The sequence below is a fragment of the Sprattus sprattus genome (assembly GCF_963457725.1).
Source record: "Sprattus sprattus genome assembly, chromosome: 13".
In the NCBI taxonomy this organism is placed as follows: Eukaryota; Metazoa; Chordata; class Actinopteri; order Clupeiformes; family Clupeidae; genus Sprattus; species Sprattus sprattus.
Window position 1 is genome coordinate 20,183,594 of NC_137911.1, and position 22,290 is coordinate 20,205,883.

The following is a 22,290-nucleotide window of genomic DNA, read 5'->3' on the forward strand; positions in this document are numbered from 1 at the left end:
ACGGACAGTCATCGGTGCAAAGATACCGCGTCGGGGTTTACGAACAGGTCCGAGAATCACCGTATTAGACGATGGAGGACGATATGATATTGCATTTCGCTAACTTCAGCACACTTGTCGTGTGCATGGTTCTCAAGTTTCCTCAGATATTTGTGCTGGTGAGAGCGAAATCAACTTCGGGTGTGAGCTTGAACAGTTTGCTCTTGGAAGTTATCGGGTAAGACAGTATTCAAAGTAGCACACTTTGAGATGAATTTGAAGCAAAACAAAAAATGAAATGACAATGTTACAGCGTGATCCTAGTTAATATTACGTTTTGATTATGCATGTTGTTTCAGATCAGGAGCATCTTGATTTTGAATGGCCATAATATATTGTTATGGCGGCATTAACGTTAGCCTATACGGTCCGTAACAAACTTCCTCTCTTATGAAATGTTCGTACTTTATTCGAGGTTAAACGCACCATCATACAATTGATCAACATTCTTTAAGTCAGGTTGCAAGTTATGTGAAGCTTTATGGGCTGTGTGCTAAAAATATCATCCTGAATATACCGTATATATATATAACTCCAGATAGGCTAACCATCACATTTGAAGTCCTGTGCAAATCAGTGCTCTCTCAAATGGTCCTCAAATCGAAGGGGATATGGACGTTCAGGAGGCTAGACAATATATTCATACTCATAGGCTACTCGTCCTTCAAAGCAAATGCAGGTGTTTGTGCGCTCACCTACAAAGGGCATATCAAGACAAATAAAGATTCATCACAGTTGTCTGAGTAGCCATTGCTCCAGCTGTCTTCATGTGGGACATATTTAACTCTGTCCAAACAGAAAGGGAGAGATGTTTTTAGTTTGTTTGTTGCTATGTGCAGGGAGCCAACAGTGCTCTCCATTTCACTCATTTGAAAAGGATTACTATGGGTCATTCACTTTTATGTACAGGGTATTTTAAGAGGAGGGTTTCACAGTTGTGGAACCTTCGAATGAACACGCCTCCCTGCACAAACAACCCACAAAAAACGGATAGATACAGATACAGAGATGCTCTATGGGCAGATTGAGGCTTGTTTTGCTTAACCATGGCATTGTTCGTTGTTTTTAAAGGTTCATTGTGTTCGTCCGCTATCAAATGTACTATGATTACCCACCTCCTACTTATCTGGAGTACCCCATTCTGATTGCTCAAGGTGAGTTCATAAATAAATAATCAGCTAATATTTGATCCCTGTGACCAAAGCATAACGAAGCAATGTTTTCCACACAGTCCTCTTGTTAATCAGTAAAATATTGTTAATGAGTAGAAATGATTGAAGTTTGACTAATACAGAATCTAGCATGTCATCCTGGAACGGTACAAAAATGATGAACCAACATACGAGTGAATTGTATCTGTTGGGCTGCAAGATAGCCTCACTGTCACAGTGCCATGTGTTCCCTGGGACCCACACCTCTCTCAGCTCTCTGCCTGTCTCTCTTCCTAGATGTTATGCTGTTGCTGCTGATTCTCCATTACAATGGCAACTTGAAGCAAGGACTGCTATATGCACTTGTGTATCCTTACTCAGCAACTTCTTTGACCTACACTTGCATTGTGTAATGATCACCACTCACATTCTACAAGGAGAGATATAGTATCACTGAGCACATCATCTTGTGTAACATAAGGTGGCATACTTCAGAGTCAGCACAATATCTTGATAAAACCAGACAAGCGAGGAAGTGAATTTTGTGAGCAAACGGTATGAATCCTTAAAACAACATGTAATTTCATAAGCTTAAATTTAATGAAATATTTCTCTTTTTATCGATATAAGGTTTGTTGTACCCTAGGTCACAAAGGTATCAGGTTACAACCTAGGCAGACACACCACAACAACTCCATGTTATGTTTTTATGTTCTTGTTGCTGTGCTGCCCCTTAACTTCAGCTGAATAGGTTTGTGGGAGGCTGGCACCTTCTGATTGTAAAGAAGTGGATCATTGATCTTGCAATGGTGAGTAATGTTGTCCTGAGGTTCATTTTGATTTCTCACTGTGTCAACAGGAGAACACGTTTGTAAGCGGCTTACCTGCTATATATCGATTAAATATATTTAGTGTAATCTAAATGAAAGGTTGATGTATAAGTAATTGAACTGACATAAACTAAGCGCTAATGCCTGACATTGCAAATATGAAAAACAAGGTGGAACTAACCTGTGGAGCCTCTAGTAAACATGTGAGGAGACAACTGTGAAAGACATGACTGAATATTCTACTGAGATAGGGGTTGATATGAGCTGTTTGTACTGTGTTGTGTTTCTCGTTAGGGGGTGGTAAGGTATCTAACGTTAATGACATTTTCATGCCTCTGTGCTTCACAACAAAACATATTGCTTTGGAAGTTTACTCTGTTGGATGTGCCCTGTATCTAAGCAATGACGTCTCTGATACCAGACTTATACTGCACGTTTTACAACACAGTATTTACTGAGGTGTTGGTCCTTATCCTCTGGGTCAAACTATATTGTTCTTGTCCTCTGTGTCTGTGCCCTCTCGCCATCAGAGCCTGTGCACTTTTATCAGTGCTGGCAGCAAGTTTGCACAGCTCCAGTGTCTGTGGGCATCCAAAGACTCCGGTCAGGTCAGCACCCTCACCTGGGCCATGGCAACCTACACCTGCATGGGTAAGACTATACTGAGGTTTCTCCATTGCCAGCTCTCGGTCACACACACACACACAGATCACCAGAGACAGTTTGTGTAGCTTTTATTAATGTATTTTGAAGTTAACTCATGCGTCACTATTCCGTAAGTAACTGCACCTAGAATCTCTGCCTGTGGGTTCGTTAATAATGGGCCAAGATTAATTTAATTTGATACCAACATCTCTTCCAGCAAGGATTTTCACCACACTTATGACAACTGGAGATACTCAGGGTGAGTAAAGATCTCTTTTTCTAATGTATTTTTCATCTCTTTAATAATTCATCTGGTATCAGACCTAGACATTTAAGTAGATCATTTCAGTTTGTTTTATTTTGTTGTGTCTTCTTTTGGTTCTCTTGGTTGCTTGCATTCCTGAGGACTTAAAACATTGCTCTCCCCCTCCTCTGTCAAAAGTTCTAATCAGGTTTATCGTCATGACGCTTCTGAACATGTGGGTTCTGGCAACAATAGTGTACTACAGGCCCAAGAGCTCCATGAAACAAGACTGAGGCTCCAGAAAGTTTACATCAGAGTGGGGGCTGCCTCACGCTCAGATCCAGACCTCTGCTCAGGTCATTTCCAAAACTCCCTTTTCTCAAGGTAAAGAGGTGTTAGGATTTACACACTGGAAAAAACACATATCAAGCTGTTTTGGTTTACATTCTTACCCTGGGATAACCCATAAGTTAACCCCTGGGCAGCTAATGACATAACTGGTGTTTCAGTATTATTTGGCAGTAAATAATTATGCTATTTAATGTATTGGTTTAATGGTTTCAAATGATTGACCAAAGCCTTTTTCTATGTGCAATAACTATGCATTGTTTCTGTTGTAAGTTACAATTGAGGTTTTCAAAGTTTTTTAACTTGGTACAGTATTTGTTAAAAGCTGGAACTATATTTAACAAAACGGTTACATGTCAAATATTGTAAGCAGCACCACATACCTTCCTAAGTCATTCCGTATATCATGCAGTGGTACTGTAGTGGTACTTCAAGAGCTTTGTTTGCTGAAGGTCATGTTGATCAGATCAGAAGAGCACACCTTTCCAAAGCATTCCTGCGGTTTACAAGAGAAAATGTATTCTTGTATTTCTTCTTTCCTGATTTGTATCAGTCCAGGAAAGCATTCAGGTACCTAAGCAAGCTGGGGTGGTATTCCTGGTACGTGGTTTAGTGACAAACCTGGATAAGTTAACTCAAGAGTAAGTAGTTAACCTCCTAATAGAAGAGCCCTCTGACGTGGTTTTGCTAAGAGAATGAACCAATAGGGGTTCTTTTATTAGGAGGTTTACCACTTATTCTGAGTTAACTTATCCAGGTTTGTCACTGAACCACATACAAGGAATACCCCCTAGGTATGCCTGCTGTTTTGGGACTGAAACAACTTCGTTGTACTTGTACTTTTGTTGTTAGTTGTGTCTTCATAGGGAAGACTGTAGAACAGACTCAATAAATGATTCTTTTCTGGAAAAGCATCAACAGTCCATCAGTCATTTCTCCTAATGGTCCGTAAACACATAAGCTTACAATGAATGAGGTCATGTTTTGGAACTTAAAATTCATATGTAAAGATTAACAATATAGCTCTTCAGACCACACGAAGTACAGACAGTTTTCTTTTATTGTCAAACAGGTTATCGTTTGGTTCAACGTAGCAATATAAAACATGCAATCTGGACATTGCGCTTTAAAATACAAAGTGCACAGGCCAGTATAAATAATACAAGGTGTTCTGTATGATGTCATGTTAAAATATACTGTGTATATTTATATAGAACATGCTTCCTCCAAACTCAATAGGGACTTGAGGGGAAAGTTCACAGCACATCAGTACAGTACTCCCAACAAACTGGAAGGTAGTCACACCATCAGCCGACATGGAATAACATAAACACAGCCTTCTCTCAAATTTGCAGTGAAATATTCTTAAGCAAAGTGGGTACATACACAAACAATTTGTATCTATTCTCCCCTGTAAAAAATAAAAAATATGTATATATATCTTTTTGAAAAACTTCATATTTTCGATCTCTCTCTTTCCCTCTCTTAAGAATAATATAAGAGCACATTCATATATGGGGGTGAACTACCCAGAAGGCATACAAAGCCACATTGCTTCCTTAAGCCCACAGCATCAAATCGCACACTTGCTAGCTTACGCAGAGGACTTGTCAACCAACAAGGACTCGGATGAGTCACCATGGGAGTTGTTCTTCACATACTGTGAAATGTACAGCATTTCCATTTTTTTTTCTTTTTATACAAGACACAGATGTCCTTCCTCTCAGGTATACATTCAACAAAAATAATACAGCGGCAGATAATGCTCTGAGGTGCACTGACTGCGTTTGAAACAAGTGCCGTAAACATTGCCCTTCCGGAATAGTCTGTGATGCATACATTTAAGGCATTACTATAGGGGTGAGCATGAGGTCAATACTGGCACTCCAAAATCCACACTTACGAGTGTTACTTTCAAATAACTAGTGTCTAGTAAACTACCAAAGCCCTGAATAACATTTGTTCTGTGTTAAGTACAACAATGAACCTACGAGGTGACCTTGCATCCACATCATGTATTTGTAGTGCACTGTTGGTGTAGTGTTAGGTACCAAAAATGTTCTTCAGAAAAAAGCACTTCCTTGAGCAGATCTTCCGGGTGACTGGTCATGTAGGCCATTTCCCCTCTCCCCGATGGTTATGGTCCCTCTCTGGGTTGCTTTGGTCTTTCCTCCGGGACATAATCCAGGTTTAAGTGCTTTGGAACACTCTGATCAAATCACTGGTGAGGTGTGTGTGTGTGTGTGGGTGTGTGTGTGTGTGGATGGGGGGGTTGGGGGGTAGAAGCTCCATGAAGATCCTGCACTCATCCATGGGATACAGTCTTTACACCAGTGGATGGGTCCCAGCCTTCAGCAAACCCTCTGCATCCAAGCTACTACTTCTCAGCTCAACTACTTTGAAGCCATGGGAGTGTGTGCTGGAAAATGTCAGCCTGGAAATAATGATGTTCTCTTGTTTGGGCCAACAGGTGCTCAATGAGGAAGCAAAAAGCTCTGCAAGCCCAGCAAAGAAAAATAGGTCCCTCTACAACAGCTTGGGGGAGAAAAAAAAAGCATTTTTGCTATTTTTTTTCTGTCTCACTACATCTTTCATCACGGTGGTAAAAAAGAGGAAACACCAAATCACCATGTAGTTTCACCACAATCCCAAGTGAGGTTAACTACAGAAGGAGGAAAAAAGAGAGAAGAGGAAGAAAAGACAACAGAGAAAGATGGGGTTAGTTTAGCTTCCCAACACAGTATTCAACTTCTAACCCAACACTTAGACAGCACTACACAGCAAGCTCTAATACATACACCAACCGATTGGTCATGCACCCAATTTAAGTCAGAAGTCATCGCACTTTTTTTCCACGAGTCAAAGGCATGTTTTATTGTGACATAAATCAATACAAAAGAAAGAACGTATGGAATATACTGTAATTTTAACATAAAATACTGTGTCGTAGGTACTTATTGCATGTAAACAAAACAGAGAAATTGCACTAAAGCATTCATGAGTTGTTTGGCTGGCCACTGAAGATCTCTCGCCTCATCTTGGGGGCATCCGCTCTAGGTGGGCTGGGGTGAAAAAGGTCAATGACGTCAGAGGAAGGTAGCAAAGGGCATGAGTGTACACTGTCTCTTCACTCCTCTCTTGACCAAACTCTAATCTCTCCAAAGCAGGTCTCCTCTGTCTCCCGGTCACTCCTATGCTTAACTTGATTTGGTCATTTCGACCATTAAAGTGCTCTAGCTGCTAGTGAAGAACTGTTGAGGCAATCTAACCCATGGTACAATTTTTCCTGTTGCGAATTGTCGTCTCAGTCTCTACAGAGCAATACTGGTGTAATCCATTTCAAAGTGGCAGCCAGAGGCATAGACAGCTTGTCTTTAACAAGAGGACAGTAAATACCACTAGAACAAAACGAGGTATACAAAGACAGTGTTGAGATAAAACACAACTCCGATAACTCGGGATAAAATTAAGTTTAAATAGATGAAGACATTCATCAACAGTCCACAACAATAAAATACTCACCAGTCTGGCCAGGAGTGCTTAAGAGTTCATTAAAATGGCCTACAATGCAATAACTTGAGTCATTCAATGAAAGGTCTGGTTGAAAGAGGTAGTTCTCCACTCCACTGAAAAGCCAACCAGCATGCTAAGCAAACCCACAGCACACACACAAACACCATTCGAGAGCCTTTACCCTGATTATGAACCTAGGGGCTCCTCAGAAATCAAATGCACCGTCAACAAAATCATCAACATCCTCCACATCATCCAGAGCCCAATGCCAATCCTGCAGACCCTCATCCAGCCATCTGCAAGGAGAGAAGGTGGGAGCGGAGACAAGACACTTCATAAAGTGCCGGAATCGGGTTACCCATCAGATACGCAGCCTTACGTCTCCAGCAACAGGTTATTGTGGTGCTGCATTTGAAGAGTGCACCTTCTTCCAGTTCAATATCACTTTCGAAACAACTGGATAGTACACTTATATTACACAGCTTAATAATGGAATTTGGTTGATTCATTTGAAATAGCTTGAAATTAGGTTGAATCGTTTGTGGGACGTGATTTAATTCTGTCTTCAGAGTAAATCAATGCTCGTCACAGTTGTGAGGTATCTAGGAAAGGACTTGAAAAGATTGTCCGGGGGTGCACCCTTCAAATAAATGTTAGCTCTCCCCTCCAAGCCCGAAATCCTTTGCCCATACTCTGTTGGTTAAGGCTTTGAAGACTGTGCGAGGGCCCTGTGTTTCAGGCAGAAGTCAACACTCTTTCTTAGCAGCATATATAGATCACAAGCTTTGTGATGAACGCCCAGCTGATTGATGCTAGCCGTGGTAGATGTTCTTTAAAAACAAAACACTTTAGCCAAGCTCAGACTGAGACTCGATTCTGCCTGGAGCACAGGGTTTCAGGACTTCTTCTTTCCCATCCATATGTTCTCTGTGGCACTTGATGTAACAGCGTTGGCACTCCAGGGCTACGGGTGGCTTGAACATGTTCCACAGGGGTTTGGTGCAGGCCTCGCAGTTGGTGGGGAAATGGTAGAGGCTGGGGATGAACTCGTGGCCCTTGTGGTGGATGAGGCTTATCTTCTCCCCCAATGACGGGGGATCGGCAGGCTCCTTGGTCAAGGCCCTGCATGTCACACACACTAGCACTCCAATCCATAACCTGCTACAATTACAGTCTATGTATATCTCTTTGTAAACAGCCAAATCATCATGCTAGCCTTTTACTAAACGAGCATAGCTTCAGACAAATGGAGGCAATTCCTCACTGAATAGGAATGTGGCTAGTTGAACAGCATCTGGTTGGCCTCAGTTGTCATTAAGTCTATAAGCCTTTAAATTAAATCTGATGGTTAGCATTGGTCATTGGGTTGATGATCTCTGAGACTCCAGGACATACTACTCACCTGGGTTTACTGGGGGGCAGCTGTCGGCTGGGTCTCCTCATTGACTGGCTGGCCAGCACTTTGGCGGGGGCCCGGGGTGAGGAGCGGTGAGCCGGGTCAGTGCCCAGGGGCTTCTTGGGGATCTTTTTGACCAGCCGGCTGACCCACTTCTGCTGCTCCTCCTGTGATATGGCCAGCAGCAGCAGGTTCTTTGCCGTGGAAACATCGTAGTTCACTGGTAAAGACACACACACACACACACACACACACACACACACACACACACACACACACACACGCGCACACACACACACACACACACACACACACACACACGGCTTAACATCCATTTTCAAACAGGCCGATATGCGCACTTTCATACCAAGATATTTTCCATAGAGGAATGCTACATTACATTTTTACGCTTTGTTTAATTGTTATTTAGAAACATTTGGCTACCATTTAATTCCCTTCACAATGTTCCTAGCTTCACCATCAGCAGTTTAAAACTGTGATACTTTCTGGAGGAGAATCTTAGCAATGGGTTCCTCATACTGAAACGTTACTCTAAGCTTTTTTAGTAGTTTGAACTGTAACCATTAAAGATGGCAGTATTTTGTAAAATATCCAACATAGGTTAGGCATGCCATTCTTGGCTCTTCACCAAGGTCCGTTGGTCTGCTTTGAGCTTAAAATCAGATAATGGCCGACATTGAGAAGCAACCAAAAAAGCCTGAGGGGTTAAGGGGGCAGTAAACCTTTTTTTTGTTCTTGACATGTCTTCATACTATTTTTCATTAGACTTTCATCAATACCTCTACTAATATAAGCATGACATACCTCTGCAAGGCGCAATGATCTCCTCCTTCTTGTCCATGTGGTCCTTGTGGCACTTGATGTGGCAGCGACGGCACTCGAGAGCTGGAGGCGGCTTGAACATGTTCCACAGGGGCTTGGTGCAGGCCTCGCAGTTGGCGGGGAAGTGGTAAAGCGTGGGGATGAACTCGTGACCCTTGTGGAAGATGTAGGACTTCTCGCCTACGGGCAGCGTCTCCAGCTCCTGCTCCCGTTTGCTCTCTCCTTCATTGGCATACAGGATCTGAGAGAGGGTGGTGGAGGTCAGACAGAGGTCAAATGTCAAAGGTCCTGGAGGTCTTATGCTTTTACACATCAGGGCACCTTCTATCAAGGCAGGCTGATTTGAGTGAGATCACTTATGTTTGTCATTTTATTCATTTTACAACTGGCCTGAATGTCAAAGGGATAACCGATTACATAATAGCACCATGTGTGTTTCATGATTACTACAAGTCCCTCTACATAAGCTCTACTTATGATTTATTTTTGGGATGTTTGCCCACCAACCTGGAATATCCTGGGGATTTCTTTGGCGTCGGCGCGGTACACATCCGTTTGGGTGACAGACCGCACGTGGAAGAGTTTACTGGAAAGACATACATGATAACAAACAGTCACTTTTTCCACCTGTACATTAAAACTCTTAAACTACTGGTGATGAACATGTCTGTGAGACAAGATTGATGTCTTGTATACATGGCTGAGTGTGTGTGTGTGTGTGTATGTGTGTGTATGTGTGTGTGTATGTGCGTGTGTAAATGCGTGTATGTGTGTGTGTGCTCCTTTTCTCAACTCACTCAATGTCTAGCACCATGTAGGGGTTGGACAGTTCTTTGTCCTGTTCGCTGTTGTAGAAAAGAATCTTCTTGCTGCTAACCACGACATACTGCAGAAAACCAATCAGACAAACCAGTTGATGCGTAAAATTAAATCTCCACTAATTTGCCTTTCAAATAAGGGAACATTACAACAAGTCAAAAATCTGGCAGTCAGACACTACAGCATCTAACATATACAGAACAGGAAACCTTCAGGGTACCTTTTTTTCCCATCCAAAACGCTTGGTGTTGTTCCGCACAGGCATTGAAAGCCATCCTTCGAGCCTCGATTCTGAAACAGATAGGTTGGGTTTTATTTCCATGCGAGTACTACCGTTGTTCTGCATTCACAACGCATTCCCAGTTGTGGGCAGCAGTTCCCCTTTGTTTCATGGTGTTCAAAAAGCTGGGTCTTGCAGACGGCAGGCAAACAGGCCCGAGGACTGAGGACTGTATAACCAGCATGAACCCAGGAAAGAATGGGGGTCTTTGAAAGCAAAGCAGCGTCTAGTTCTCCAAACATTGCGCAACCAGCAAGATCACATTAAAGTCCCCATGGCGTTCAAACCAGCAATTAAAACCCACCAGCACTCCATGTACGTCCAACGTATAACCACACTCAGTAAACATTATTAAGATTCCTCAAAAACAAGGGGGTTCTCGGACAGAGATCACATCTGGTTCAGGACTAAAATACTGTTTACAATAGACCAGATCCACTGAAAACAGAATTCAGGCCACCACAAATCAGTTTGGTTATTAATCCATTCCACAAAGTCAATCCACAAGGCTGAGGTTATGAGGTTATAAGGAGGGCAAATCGGGGTCAAAAGGTCAAGTCCAAACACCACCAGGCCCATGCAGATCACCTGTAGCAACAGGCTGAGAGGCAGGGAGAGGAGACCGATCACCAATCACAGAACAGAGAGCAGGGGCCAGGAAACCCTACCCTGGCAGAAGGTCAATGAGTGATCCAGACCTCTGCCTCAGAGAAGGAGAGAGGAGGGGAGGGAAACGGAGAGGAGGGAGAACAGCGCAGGGCAGGAGTAGACCTTTGTCAGAGTTAGACGAGGAGTGGTCGCTTTCTTTAGAGGTGTGTTCAGGGCGGGGCATCTGCTGGCGTTTTCTAAAAGACTGTTTGCTGGGCTTGACTTGGGACTTACGCACTGTGAGGAAGACATGCATTCATTCATTCCATCATTCATTCATTCATTCATTCAGGTGCCTACTCCTTAGAGGATTACAAAAATAATAATGGTAAAAAATGAATAATGTGAGGGCTCCCTAATGCTATTTAGTGCTATTGGCAAACTACTACAGACATTTACAGACTGATTACTTTCACAGTTCTATTCAAAGGATGTTATGTCACATCACTATAAGGTGCTGTCAATACATGTCTTCATATTTATCTTGTACTCACCAACATCACTCAGAAAGGAAGTTATAACAGAAAGCTTCTGGAAGCTCTGCCAAACAACTAGTGTGTTTTTAAGATACTCTGGCAGGCAAGAAGAATGTTTTTTTTTAAGGTGTTTTAGGGTCACATGAAATGTCAGAAGCATTGTTTTGCACATTGCTATGGCAACTGTACCTGTGAAGGCGTCATCTGTGTCGAAGTCGGGTCCGCTGGAGACGCTGGCGGAGTCAAGTGAGTGGACGTTGAGCGAGGTGAGGAGGCCGCGCAGCTGCTCGATGTCGCTGTCCTTACTGTCTAGCGCCATCTGCAGATCAATACGGGTCTGGCACTCGTCCAACAGTTGCTGCAAACACACACACACACACACACACACACACACACACAAGTGAGTAATTACAGATGAGGCTTTTGTTCTCCCCTCCCAACACACACACACTCAGAGGAGCCCTCTCTTTGTGTCTCCCATATAAACAACCTCTCTCTCACACACAATTGTTTGAGCCAGACTCTCCTGTCCCTCCTCTGGCTGATATTGGGTGATGATGGCCCTCTATCTACTGCATGTGTAGGTGTTTATGAATGCTAGCATTTTTCTTTCTGAAATTGCTTTTGCTCAATAGTGATAAGAGATATATGGTTATTGTGGTAGGAGTGTGTGTGTGTGTGTGTGTGTGTGCGTGCAGTGTTGAAATGTGATGCTGTGTATTTGCTTTTATTAGTGTGTGTGTGTGTTTGCTCTTTGCTAAGGGTTGCTGCGGTGGTGGAAAGAGTTGCCAAGCGCAACGTGCTCTGCAGCGTCACTGCCAGTATTCAACAAGCATCTGATGACCCAGCTTTTCTGGAACTTCTTATGAACTTGAATTATTCAAATACCCCTCTCCTCTTTTCCCTTACTGGCACTTATGTCCAACAAAACTGAAAGTGTTTTTTCTTCGATCAATCAACAGACCTCCATTAGACGACCACACTTGTAAGTCACTTTGGATAACACAGCATCTGCCATGTGACTAAATGTTGTATGCCTGCTTGAGTAGTGCGTGCATCTCAATCTCACTGTGGCAATGGTGCTGTTAGGGTGTGTGTATGTGTGTGTTTGAGCATCTGTACCGCTTGCATCTCGTTGATCTCCTTCTGGTACTTGATGATGGTGCTGTTGAGCTTCTCTTTCTCCGAGCGCAGCTCCAGCTGCAGCTTCCTGTTCTCCTTCTCCTTCCGTCGCATGTCGGTGTCGTTGCCGCGGCGACTGCCTCCGCCCCGCAGCTCCTTCCTGTTCATGATCTCAGCTAACTTGTTTACCGCCTGGACCAGACATCCACCCACGCGCACACACACACACACACACACACACACACACACACACACACAATCACACGAGACAAACATCACATGACTAATAAGCAGTGACCTCACTCTGGATAGAGGAGGCAGTGAATGACTGAGCAGAAAGACATCTGACCCCCAACTACAGGGTCATCTTCCGTTGGTGCAGCGTGGGCCTGATTGCTTGCCGTACCTGGGTCTTCAAAGTTCTCTCAGACTGAAGCTGCTTCTCGTAGGTGATCTTAGTCTGACTGATTTGCTGCTCCAAGTCCTTCATCTTCTGCATATCTGGAAGAAACACACACACACACACAGAAAAACTTTCAGAGGTCTCTCAGGACTGAACTTCAGAGGTCTCTCAAGTCAAAGAATCTAAACCCTACTCCTCACAGTTCATCAGGCATAAAAAAAAAATAAACCCATGAAAAATGATGGCAAGAGAGCTGGGATGCGTGGGTGGAGGACACATAATGGAAACCCATCTCCAGCACGCTGGTAAACAGCGCAGAGTTTCCGCTCCCTGCTTCCAACCGTGATTAGAGTGCACCGAACTTTCAAACAGGAAGTGAGAGTGGGAGGATAACGTGCCTTCTTGGTTATCCTTCAGTTTGTTGTTCAGCTCTTCCTTCTCATTGGCCAGGTTCGCTACGTCGCTAGTCAGTGTGCGATTAGCCTCCTCTAACTGTGAAAGAGATCAGAAATTGTTTTAAAACTAGGTAAGGGTGTCAGGGACATACCAATATCTTTAAAAAAAAAACGTACCTTCCCACTCTTCGTAGTATGTCGTAGGTACCATTTGAAAACCTCAATATGGTCATACAGGTGTTCATATTCTGTTTGTCTTTCATTGTGAATAAATTACGCAGGCAAGTGTTTTTATAGATCTACATCATGTAACAAAATGTCAGATTAGCAGAGACCGACACCGCTCATATGTGAAGCACGGCCAACATTCCGCCTTCTTCTCAGGCTGGTGTTGACTCACTGAGTTGATGGTGGTGTCCTTCTCGGCCAGCTCCTGCCTGTGCCTCGCCATCATCTCCTTGATCTCCAGCTCCTTCATGATCTTCTCCTTCTCCAGGTCCGAGTACTGCTCCTCGGCAATGGAGCGTGCCAGCTGCTCCGAGTCTGCCTTGGTCAGCGTGATCTCCAGCTGGGCTGCCAGGGAGTCCCTGTTCACATGGGGGGGGGGGGGGGGGGGGGGGGGGGGGGGTCAAACATGGCATCTTCTAACCAGGCTACCATCACCATCAATGATCAGAACATGGGTTGCATCTTCTAACCAGGCTACCGTCAATGATCAGTACATGGGATGCATGGTAACCCATTTCTACAGACCTACTTCTTCAACTGAGGCGAGTTAAGTGCATATAGTGTCAAAGGCCCAGACACGCCCAACTCGAAAGCTCATCTCTAGGAAGTGAACTGATGACCCAGAACTCAGAACAGTCATCATGCTTTGGATGGTGACAGTTATGAACTGCTGGCATTTATGCCTCAAAGTGTTAATTAGATATTTCTTTCAATAATAAGCACATGTGAGGGTGGTTGCCATCCCCTATCCAAAATGTCCATTTTTAAACATGGCTGTGCATTTCTCTGGGAGACACTGGGTGAGGCAGCATTGTTGTGGCTCCTACCGTTCTTCCTGTAACTCCTGCAGATTCTGCTGCATGTCCTTATATAGCTTATTCTTCTCTTCACACTCCTCCTTCAGTTCCCGTACTTGGGTCTTGTACAAAGTCTGCAAGGAGAGGGGAGACATTTATAAAACCTTACAAAGCATACTTACTAAACTCCCCACACAATAAGGATAGTCATCAGTTTAGACAGTATACTTCCATTATTGTCATCAGTGCCAATGCTTTTGGTGTGAAATGACACTGTGAGGAGAGAACGTACTGAGAAATACTGCTCAGCCTCCAGCTGGTCCTGTAGCTCCTTCATCTGGCCATCAGCATCCTGGCGTTCCCTGAGTAAAGGACACACAAAGTTAAGAGGCCTCCTCCATAAAGCCTTTCAGACTGTCATCAAGTGACACAATCACAGCGACAGGAACAAATGGCTTTGTTTCCAAACCGTCTGCTCTCTGACTAAGTCATGCTTCTACAACACTAAAAACACAGTATTAGGCTGCTGGTTTCATTGTACTGTTAAACTGTACCACTGACTACAGGCCAATGAAAGATTTGAAAGTCAATTTCCTGATACCTTAATGAGTTAGAGATCTAAGTCTGAGGTTTGACAGCGGGTCATTTTGGGGTGTGTGGTTAAATGTGACAGAGACATAAACAAGTGTGAAAATGATACAATACACTACAAGAACAGTGTGCGTGTGTGTTGGGCTTCATACTTGCGGAGCTCCTGGTTCTGTTTCTCCAGGCTGCGCTTGATGTCCAGCAGGTGGTTGGCCTCCTGCTTGAGCTGCTTCTCTGAGGTGCGCATGGTGTTCAGCTGCTGGACCTGGGTCTTCAGGTCGTTCTGCGTCAGCGTGCGCTTCTGCATCTCCTGCTCAATCTTCAGCGTGAGGTTCTTCACCTGGGTGTGTGTGCGCGCGTGTGTGTGTGTGGGGGGGGACATGGCACAATGGTCAGGAGAAGGTGCAAAAGTAAATGCAAAAGTAGCACAATGACTAGAACAATCAGATGTGTTCAGACTGTACTCTCCTTGCATGTTGCTCTGAATCACTTAAATGTAACCTTCTTTCTTGCCTTTAAAACTATATTTATGTTTTAGGTCAAATATTCAACCAGTTCAACCAATGTCCTTGTCAAATGTTCTGTACATTTAGTGCATTGCTGGCATGCCTTCCTTTTTGCATTTTCAAAGGTATTATAAACCACTACAGTTTATTTTTACAGAATATTCTTCTTCAGTACTCGGCTTTGTGTCTGATTGGAGATGTCCTTCATCTCCAATCAGTGCAAGGCAAGTACAAACAGCTTCACTGTATTCACAACTCTCTCTGCATTCTGCAATCTGGCTGCCAGTTCAACCGGTTAACAATTCACATCACACCCACTCGCTACCCTGTCAACAGACATGCTAAAAACAGCAGACAAGGGAGAGGCACAGCCCTCCTCAACAGCATGAGCCTCTACTCATCACTGCACCCTGTGTGTGTGTGTGTGTGTGTGTGTGTGTGTGTGTGTTTTCGTGTGTTTGAATTATTCTTTGGTGACTCAGAGCACAAATGGCTACCTGGTATGCAGAGGCCAGAGAGGCAAGAATGGCTAGATGAGGATGATAAACACAGAGGTTGGCAGACAGTACAATTCCCTGGAACTACCCTGGTGTTCCACTTAGCTCTGTGTGTATGTGTGTATGTGTGTGTGTGTGTATGTGTGTGTGTATATGTGTGTGTGTGTGTTAAATAAATTGTTGCTCTAATGTCGGAGGCGGTCTTCCCTCATCCTCCTAAATCCAGGCGGCTCCATTCAGTGCAAACATGCGAAGCCACTCGGAAATGTGTACAAAAGCTAGTGCAGGTTAGCGTAAACAAGCCAACCATAATCGTGTGCTTAGCGTGTGCACACGTTGATTCATGTACACCCACAGACATGCATGTTAGATACAGGCACATAACAGACTTAACACAAACACAAACCTCCTCTGTAAGCTTGTCCTTGTGTCTGCGCAGTTCATCTAGTTTTTGCAGTGCCTGCTTGTAGTCGCAGTCCAGCATAGAGCTGTGCTTCTCCAGCTCCAGGAGCTTGTTCTCCACACGCAGCTTAGAGGCACGCTCCTCCTGCAGCTTCTGCTCCAGCTCTGTACACGCACACACACACACACACACACACACACACGTAAATATACACCCTCGTATAAACATACCCCGACACACAAACATACAACCATAAACACAAACTGCAGACCAAATTACCCAGCAATGCCTGCCATGTTTTAGGGACACACACAAACACACACCCCTCACCAACAGAGGCCAACGTACACCCATACCATACACATAACAAACACATAATCCATAAATAAGCACCCAGTGGATCTATTTATCATACGTCTGAGCAGCGACGCTCACTCACACACCCAGACGGACACGGAGAGACAACACTACCGTGTTGTTTTTAGGATTTCGCTGACAAGGGACGGTCATGACTCTATTGTTGATTTACGGGCTCCCAGAGGGGCCCCTCCTTACCCTTCATGGCCTCGGACTTGGCCCCCTCGATGGACTCGCTGATCTTGCTCTTGTCGGCCAGCCGGGCCCTGGTGGCCTTGTGGGACGTCTCCTCCTGCTCCAGGCCCTGCTGCAGCACCTTCAGCTTGTACATCATGTCGATCTCCTTATTGTTCTTCTCCTACGGGACCCACCCAAAAAAAGAACAAAGAAATACCAATGAGAAATAAGAACTTCAGGTTCTGGGGGACACACTACTACCATAATAAACATGCCATATTAAGTAGTTTCTGCTTCTCTAGAACATCTAATTATGGGAAAAGGGGACAGACAGAGGTCTGCGGGTGGAGGTGGGGCAGAGAATGAATGGAAGAGATGAAGATGAAGCGTCTACCTTCTCCTGGTCCGTGAGCCTCTCCTGGAGCAGCCTCTTCTCCGTCTCGCCTTTGGACAGCGCCAGTCTCGACTCTTTCACGTCGTCCTCCAGACTGGTGATGCGCGCTGACAAAAAAAGAAGAGAGACGATCGGATGAGAGAGACGGATGGTCGACACGTGCGAAAGGACGTCCCTCACACGCACACATTCTCAGCTCCTAAGCGCACCGATTCCCCTTTATCGAAAAATATACTTTTGCCAGAGAAACAGTCCATCCCCTGAGAGTGAGTGTGTCCCCTGCTCTAGGGACCGTCACAAAATGAAAAGATACTAAAGCTAGTGGGCTAACACACATGAGATACCAGTAGGGGTATGGAGAGTGTACACACAGATGCACACACGCACCTTGTAGGTCTGTAATGGTCTCGGAGCCCTGGCTGCAGTCTCTCTTCTCGGCCTCGAGCGCGGCCTGCAGGCTGATGTAGTCCTTCTCCAGCTTGAGCTTGCCGTTCTCCAGCATGCAGCACTTGTCCTGCAGCTCACGCCCGTTGGACTCCAGCTGCTGCAGCTGCTTGCTGAGCTCCGTCTGCGACTTGCGCAGTCGCGCCGCCGCGTCCAACTCCGTCCGCAGTAGAGAGTTGGCCTCGTCCAGCTGAGGGGAGAAGAGGAGATGCCATAGAGTGGCACACACGGACGTATATTTACAAATATATGTGTACATACTCATATCATATTTTTAGACACCCTCTCTCCTTTTTCTCACGGACACTCCCATGCACACATACATAAACATACACTCCCATGCACACATTCACGCAGTCCCCCGCGCAAACATAAAAACTAGCACTCTCAACTACAGCAACATGCTGAATGAGCCAGAAGTCATATGGACACCTGCATCCAATTTCCTTCCCTGAGAGATGAATGTCTTATCCAGCAGAGCTTCATCACCTCACACATAAACAAGTCCACACACACTCAAATGCTAACCTGTGCAGAATGTTTTTCCCATATAAAGACAGACATACACATGCATTCTGTACACACACACACACACACACACACACACACACACACACACACACACACACACACACACACACACACACACACACACACACACACACACACACAGCATTGCTGCTGACCTGTCTCTGCAGGTGGATGTTCTTCTCATTGGAGATGTGAGTGTTCTGGTTCCTCTTTTTTAGTTCCTCTAGCTGGTCCCTGAGGCTGTTCACTAAAAAAGCCCAGACAGATACGCATGTGAAGTATTGATTCGACTCCACCATTACCTTTTTAATAACTCACATTAGTGCAAAGACATTGAGGACAAGAACTAAACGTATGAGAAGAGCGTAAACAGCGGCAGACGGGCGCTCACCCTCGTTCTCCAGACAGCGCTTGCGGTCGGCCTCGCTCTCGGCCTTGCGGTGGCTGTCCACGCTCTTGTGCTGCAGCAGTGCCTTCTCCCGCTCCAGCTGCCGCAGGGACGACTCCAGGTTCTTACGGCTGTTGATCTGTGGAGGCGGGGGGAACTCATCATTTAGCATTTCCCACACCATGCAAAGGTTTCCCCATCACAATGTGCAGTGGGACATTCAGGCCTCTAATTAGATTAATGACTTACTACCATGTGACTGAAATGCCAAGTGTGGCGTGGGCGGCTACCATGAGATACTTTCACATCACTGTATTCTCTTTTAGGAACTTTTATGTCAACGTGTTTGAGCACCTCAGTGCAGCAGTTGCATTAGAGAAGCTAATCACTATAATATTGTAAGTTGAATGAAAGCGTTTTAGAGAGACAGAGAATATGTATCAATGAACGCACAGAGAGAGAGAGAGAGAGAAAGAGAGAAAAAAGACAAAGGGGGAGATATAGCAGGTGCACACCTCCTCGTCCAGCTCTTTGGTGACTTTCTCCAAGCGGCTGGTGGCGGTGCGGGAGCGATGCTCCAGATCCTCTTTGGCCTGCATCTCAGCACTCAGCTGCTCCTCCAGCACGTGCAGCTGCTTCTGTAGAGCTGCTGACTGCACGGCACACACACACACGAGCACACACACAAACACGCACACAAGCACACACACAAACGAGCACACACACAAGCACACAAACACACACACACACAAGCGCGAGCACACACACACACACACACACACACACACACAAGCGCGAGCACACACACACACACACACACACGAGCGTGAGCACACGCACACACACAGGGTAAACATTCCTCTCCTTCAACAAGGGTACTCAACTCTTACGAAAGATTGATGAGTTACACAAACAGTTAAGGACATTAAAATGCCACAGGGGCTGTTCTTTTACTTCCCATTTACTTGTTTACCATCATCATGCCAACATTGTTTAATGTGCTCATAATGACTTTGCCAAGTCACATCGCAGGGACCTAATATACTATTTCAAACAAAGGCTAGCACAAACAAGGATAAAGGTCTTGCTTACCACAGAAGCATCCTGTAAGAAAGAAAGAAATACAAGGACTGAATTAGTGTCAGCAAATAAAGAAAATAAAACAAGTCCTGTCGCCCCTGTGGGGATTAGCCTCTTGTTTGGCCACTCACAAAAAGCTCGTTATGTTTTGATGTATCGTTAAGAAGTCAGTCAATTAGTTGCGGATTAACCCCTAATCCATCCGCCTCAGGGGCCTACTTCTACTGGGTTTTAGAAGGCCTTCACACTCCAGAAACACACTGGGTCTAACATCCGCTGGCCCAGCGCTACTTGACCAGACCAGACCAGACGGTTTCTAGCAGTCTGCAGTTTTACAAAGCAGTTATGATGTTATAGGAAGCAAATGTCTCCTGTGATCTACTGATACACTGTGACTGAATAGAGGTGGGTGTAGGTGCAGGTTGGGCTTGCCTTTATGGACACTAGCCGCTCATTCTCTACGGCTACGGCAGAACGATCTGAGGGTCTTAGCAACCTGAGAGTGGAAGAGAGACAAGACAGGGGCCACTTTCATTTGACAGCTATAGCACTCACTGGTTACTCTTCAGCCAGTGGATTGTCTAAAAGAACTCCTTTCCCAAACTATCAAATAGTCATTAAATCAAAAACAGCAGGATATTAAAAGCAAATGGAGAAGAGAACAAAAAAAGATGAAAAGAGAAAAAATGAAAAAGAAAGAGAGTGAGAAAAATAAGTGGAGCACTTACTGGTTTTCTTTGAAGTAGGTGAAGCCCACAAAGGGCAGCTGGTTTCCCACGAAGGCTTTGGGCGTTGGGAACGTCTCTACATCTCCCTTATCGTCCTCGATCTCGTCAAAGTTACTGGTGTCAATATCACTGCTCAGCTCCGGAACCACAGGGGCCACGGCTGGGGACACAGGGAAAAGGGGACAGAAGAAACCAAAGAGATTAAGAGGGATATCACTTCCAAAGTATGCATACTTTCATATCTACAAGTCTGCAAACATTAACATACTTTGTTTACCTTAGGTATACAGTTATATTCATCTGAAGGTAATTCATATAGATTTCCCGTGACCTTACAGCCGATTGAAATGTATAAAAACCCCAAAATGGACACAAGAGAGCTTTCCTCGTGGATATGTGGTCGTAATGAGAGACGGGTTAGGTAAATACTCACTGTCCCGTATGGTGTCAAAGGTCCACTGGTCGTTCTTGAAGAAAGGGTGGCGTTTGATCTCCTCCACCCCATTACGACCCAGACGCACTTCCCTAAGGGGGGGACATGGTTCAGACGGAGGACAATACAGCAGCATGAGTAAAGAGCTCAAGAAAAAACCTCCAGACCTACTGAACGCCCCTCATATGGTCCATAACTAGCCCGCATTTGAATTTTGTTAAACAAACAAGACACCTTGAAAATGCAAGTTAATGGCAGAGTTTTATCTTCTGATGAAAGAGCATGTCCATGTCTCAATTTCATCAGTATCCCTTCAATCCCTCATTATCTCATGTTCTTAAAGCAGCAGCTGCTGAGGGAGTTTCTCCCGTAGTTATTGACAGTTCCACACTCATCCCTCCAGTGGGAACAGCCAGCCAGCTCACCTGTCTGTGAGGAAGGCACAGATCAGACTCTTGGCATCCTTGGAGATCTCCACGTCGTCCGGAAAGTTTAGCGAGTTCTTGTGGTCCATGATTTTGCTGTAGGTTCCGACCAGCGAGTCAGCATAGAACGGGGTTTCACCTGAGGACGAACATGAACGCAACATGAAAGGTTCCTCGTGAGTCTTAAGAATATTGTTCCCCAATGGTACAGCGTGCCCAGCCGATGGTAAGAGGGAGGGTCACTCACCGACCAGCAGCTCATAGATGAAGACGCCCACTGACCACCAGTCACACTCCCGGCCGTAGTAACCGTCACCGCCTTGTGACTTGAGCACCTCAGGGGAGATGTAGTCAGGCGTGCCCACCGCTGTGTCACAATGCACCATGCCAGTCTGTGGGGCACAAATCAATTTCATTTAGTGTTTGAGTCTTTTCTATTTATATCATCACTAAAATCCACAGCCCAGACATCCTGACTACTGTATTATAAATTAATAGACACAAATAAATTGGGTTCTGGACCTCCACTGCTTTTCAGTCAATCATGGAGAACAACGTTTCAAACACTGCGTCCAATGCTCAAATCAACCTGTATTGCTATTCTTTTACCCCCCTGACAGAATTCTAAGTGAACTTTCAGACACATTTAGAACATTCTGTATTATAAGGCCACAACAGATTAGGCTACACCACAAACAAAAACGTTCAGTGATGACTCAAAGGTCATCACTAGATGGCGACAGAACACAAACACTTTAATATCTCCATATATGGGTAGCTTTCGCCCATTACGTAGAACATTCACATTAGTCACATTTGTGCTATTTCGTGAACATCACAACACTGCTCATAATCACCAAGTGTAATGTCAGCAGCAAGACTGCACAGCAACACCAATGACCAACACTCGTAGGAATGAGTGAATGACAAAAATGGATGACATTTCCTAAACCAGCACCGACAGGGAGAGGGAGGGGGTGAGGAAAGCTGACCGGAGCAAGAGGTCAAAGAGGGGTGACCCAGAGAGTCGTTTCAGCAAGTCACTAGGCGCCTCACGCATGGATAGTGGACGGACGGTGAGCCAGTGTTGGTAAGCTCTGAGGCTCTGCATATTCCAGCAGGGATGACTCACTCTCTGACTAACTCCACCGCACATACTTCA

General features: G+C 44.9%; 2 protein-coding genes across 2 annotated transcripts in view; one reads left to right on the forward strand and one right to left on the reverse strand.

Annotated features, from left to right (window-relative positions):
• Window positions 1–56: 56 nt before the first annotated feature.
• slc66a3 (solute carrier family 66 member 3) lies at window positions 57–3,375 on the forward strand. Its single transcript, XM_080850027.1, has 7 exons — window positions 57–217; window positions 1,111–1,193; window positions 1,488–1,557; window positions 1,942–1,999; window positions 2,551–2,671; window positions 2,883–2,924; window positions 3,108–3,375. Exons 1-7 carry the CDS (start codon window positions 72–74, stop codon window positions 3,200–3,202), a joined length of 615 nt encoding a protein of 204 aa, XP_080706153.1. The 5' UTR covers window positions 57–71; the 3' UTR covers window positions 3,203–3,375.
• A 936-nt stretch (window positions 3,376–4,311) lies between these two features.
• rock2a (rho-associated, coiled-coil containing protein kinase 2a) overlaps window positions 4,312–22,290 on the reverse strand; it is a 36,343-nt gene continuing 18,364 nt past the window's right edge. Inside the window, exons 6-31 of the mRNA XM_080850213.1 lie at window positions 21,376–21,520; window positions 21,129–21,267; window positions 20,704–20,795; window positions 20,271–20,430; window positions 19,975–20,038; window positions 18,978–19,115; window positions 18,466–18,601; window positions 18,230–18,321; window positions 17,487–17,733; window positions 17,100–17,206; window positions 16,727–16,886; window positions 16,175–16,335; window positions 14,921–15,105; window positions 14,470–14,539; window positions 14,208–14,311; window positions 13,553–13,739; window positions 13,156–13,249; window positions 12,761–12,855; window positions 12,355–12,546; window positions 11,422–11,590; window positions 10,049–10,119; window positions 9,807–9,895; window positions 9,517–9,595; window positions 8,992–9,250; window positions 8,173–8,386; window positions 4,312–7,892 (exon numbers count right to left, since the gene is read on the reverse strand). Coding sequence (XP_080706339.1) covers window positions 7,619–7,892; window positions 8,173–8,386; window positions 8,992–9,250; window positions 9,517–9,595; window positions 9,807–9,895; window positions 10,049–10,119; window positions 11,422–11,590; window positions 12,355–12,546; window positions 12,761–12,855; window positions 13,156–13,249; window positions 13,553–13,739; window positions 14,208–14,311; window positions 14,470–14,539; window positions 14,921–15,105; window positions 16,175–16,335; window positions 16,727–16,886; window positions 17,100–17,206; window positions 17,487–17,733; window positions 18,230–18,321; window positions 18,466–18,601; window positions 18,978–19,115; window positions 19,975–20,038; window positions 20,271–20,430; window positions 20,704–20,795; window positions 21,129–21,267; window positions 21,376–21,520 — 3,723 coding nt within the window. The 3' untranslated portion in view covers window positions 4,312–7,618. The remainder of the gene's footprint in view (window positions 7,893–8,172; window positions 8,387–8,991; window positions 9,251–9,516; window positions 9,596–9,806; window positions 9,896–10,048; window positions 10,120–11,421; window positions 11,591–12,354; window positions 12,547–12,760; window positions 12,856–13,155; window positions 13,250–13,552; window positions 13,740–14,207; window positions 14,312–14,469; window positions 14,540–14,920; window positions 15,106–16,174; window positions 16,336–16,726; window positions 16,887–17,099; window positions 17,207–17,486; window positions 17,734–18,229; window positions 18,322–18,465; window positions 18,602–18,977; window positions 19,116–19,974; window positions 20,039–20,270; window positions 20,431–20,703; window positions 20,796–21,128; window positions 21,268–21,375; window positions 21,521–22,290) is intronic.

Coding starts and splice junctions, on each gene's coding strand:
- slc66a3 (XM_080850027.1), top strand. CDS start 72: ATGGAGGACGATATGATATTGCATTTCGCTAACTTCAGCACACTTGTC. Junction 1,194..1,487: donor CCCCATTCTGATTGCTCAAG/GTGAGTTCATAA, acceptor CTCTCTTCCTAG/ATGTTATGCTGTTGCTGCTG. Junction 2,000..2,550: donor GGATCATTGATCTTGCAATG/GTGAGTAATGTT, acceptor TCTCGCCATCAG/AGCCTGTGCACTTTTATCAG.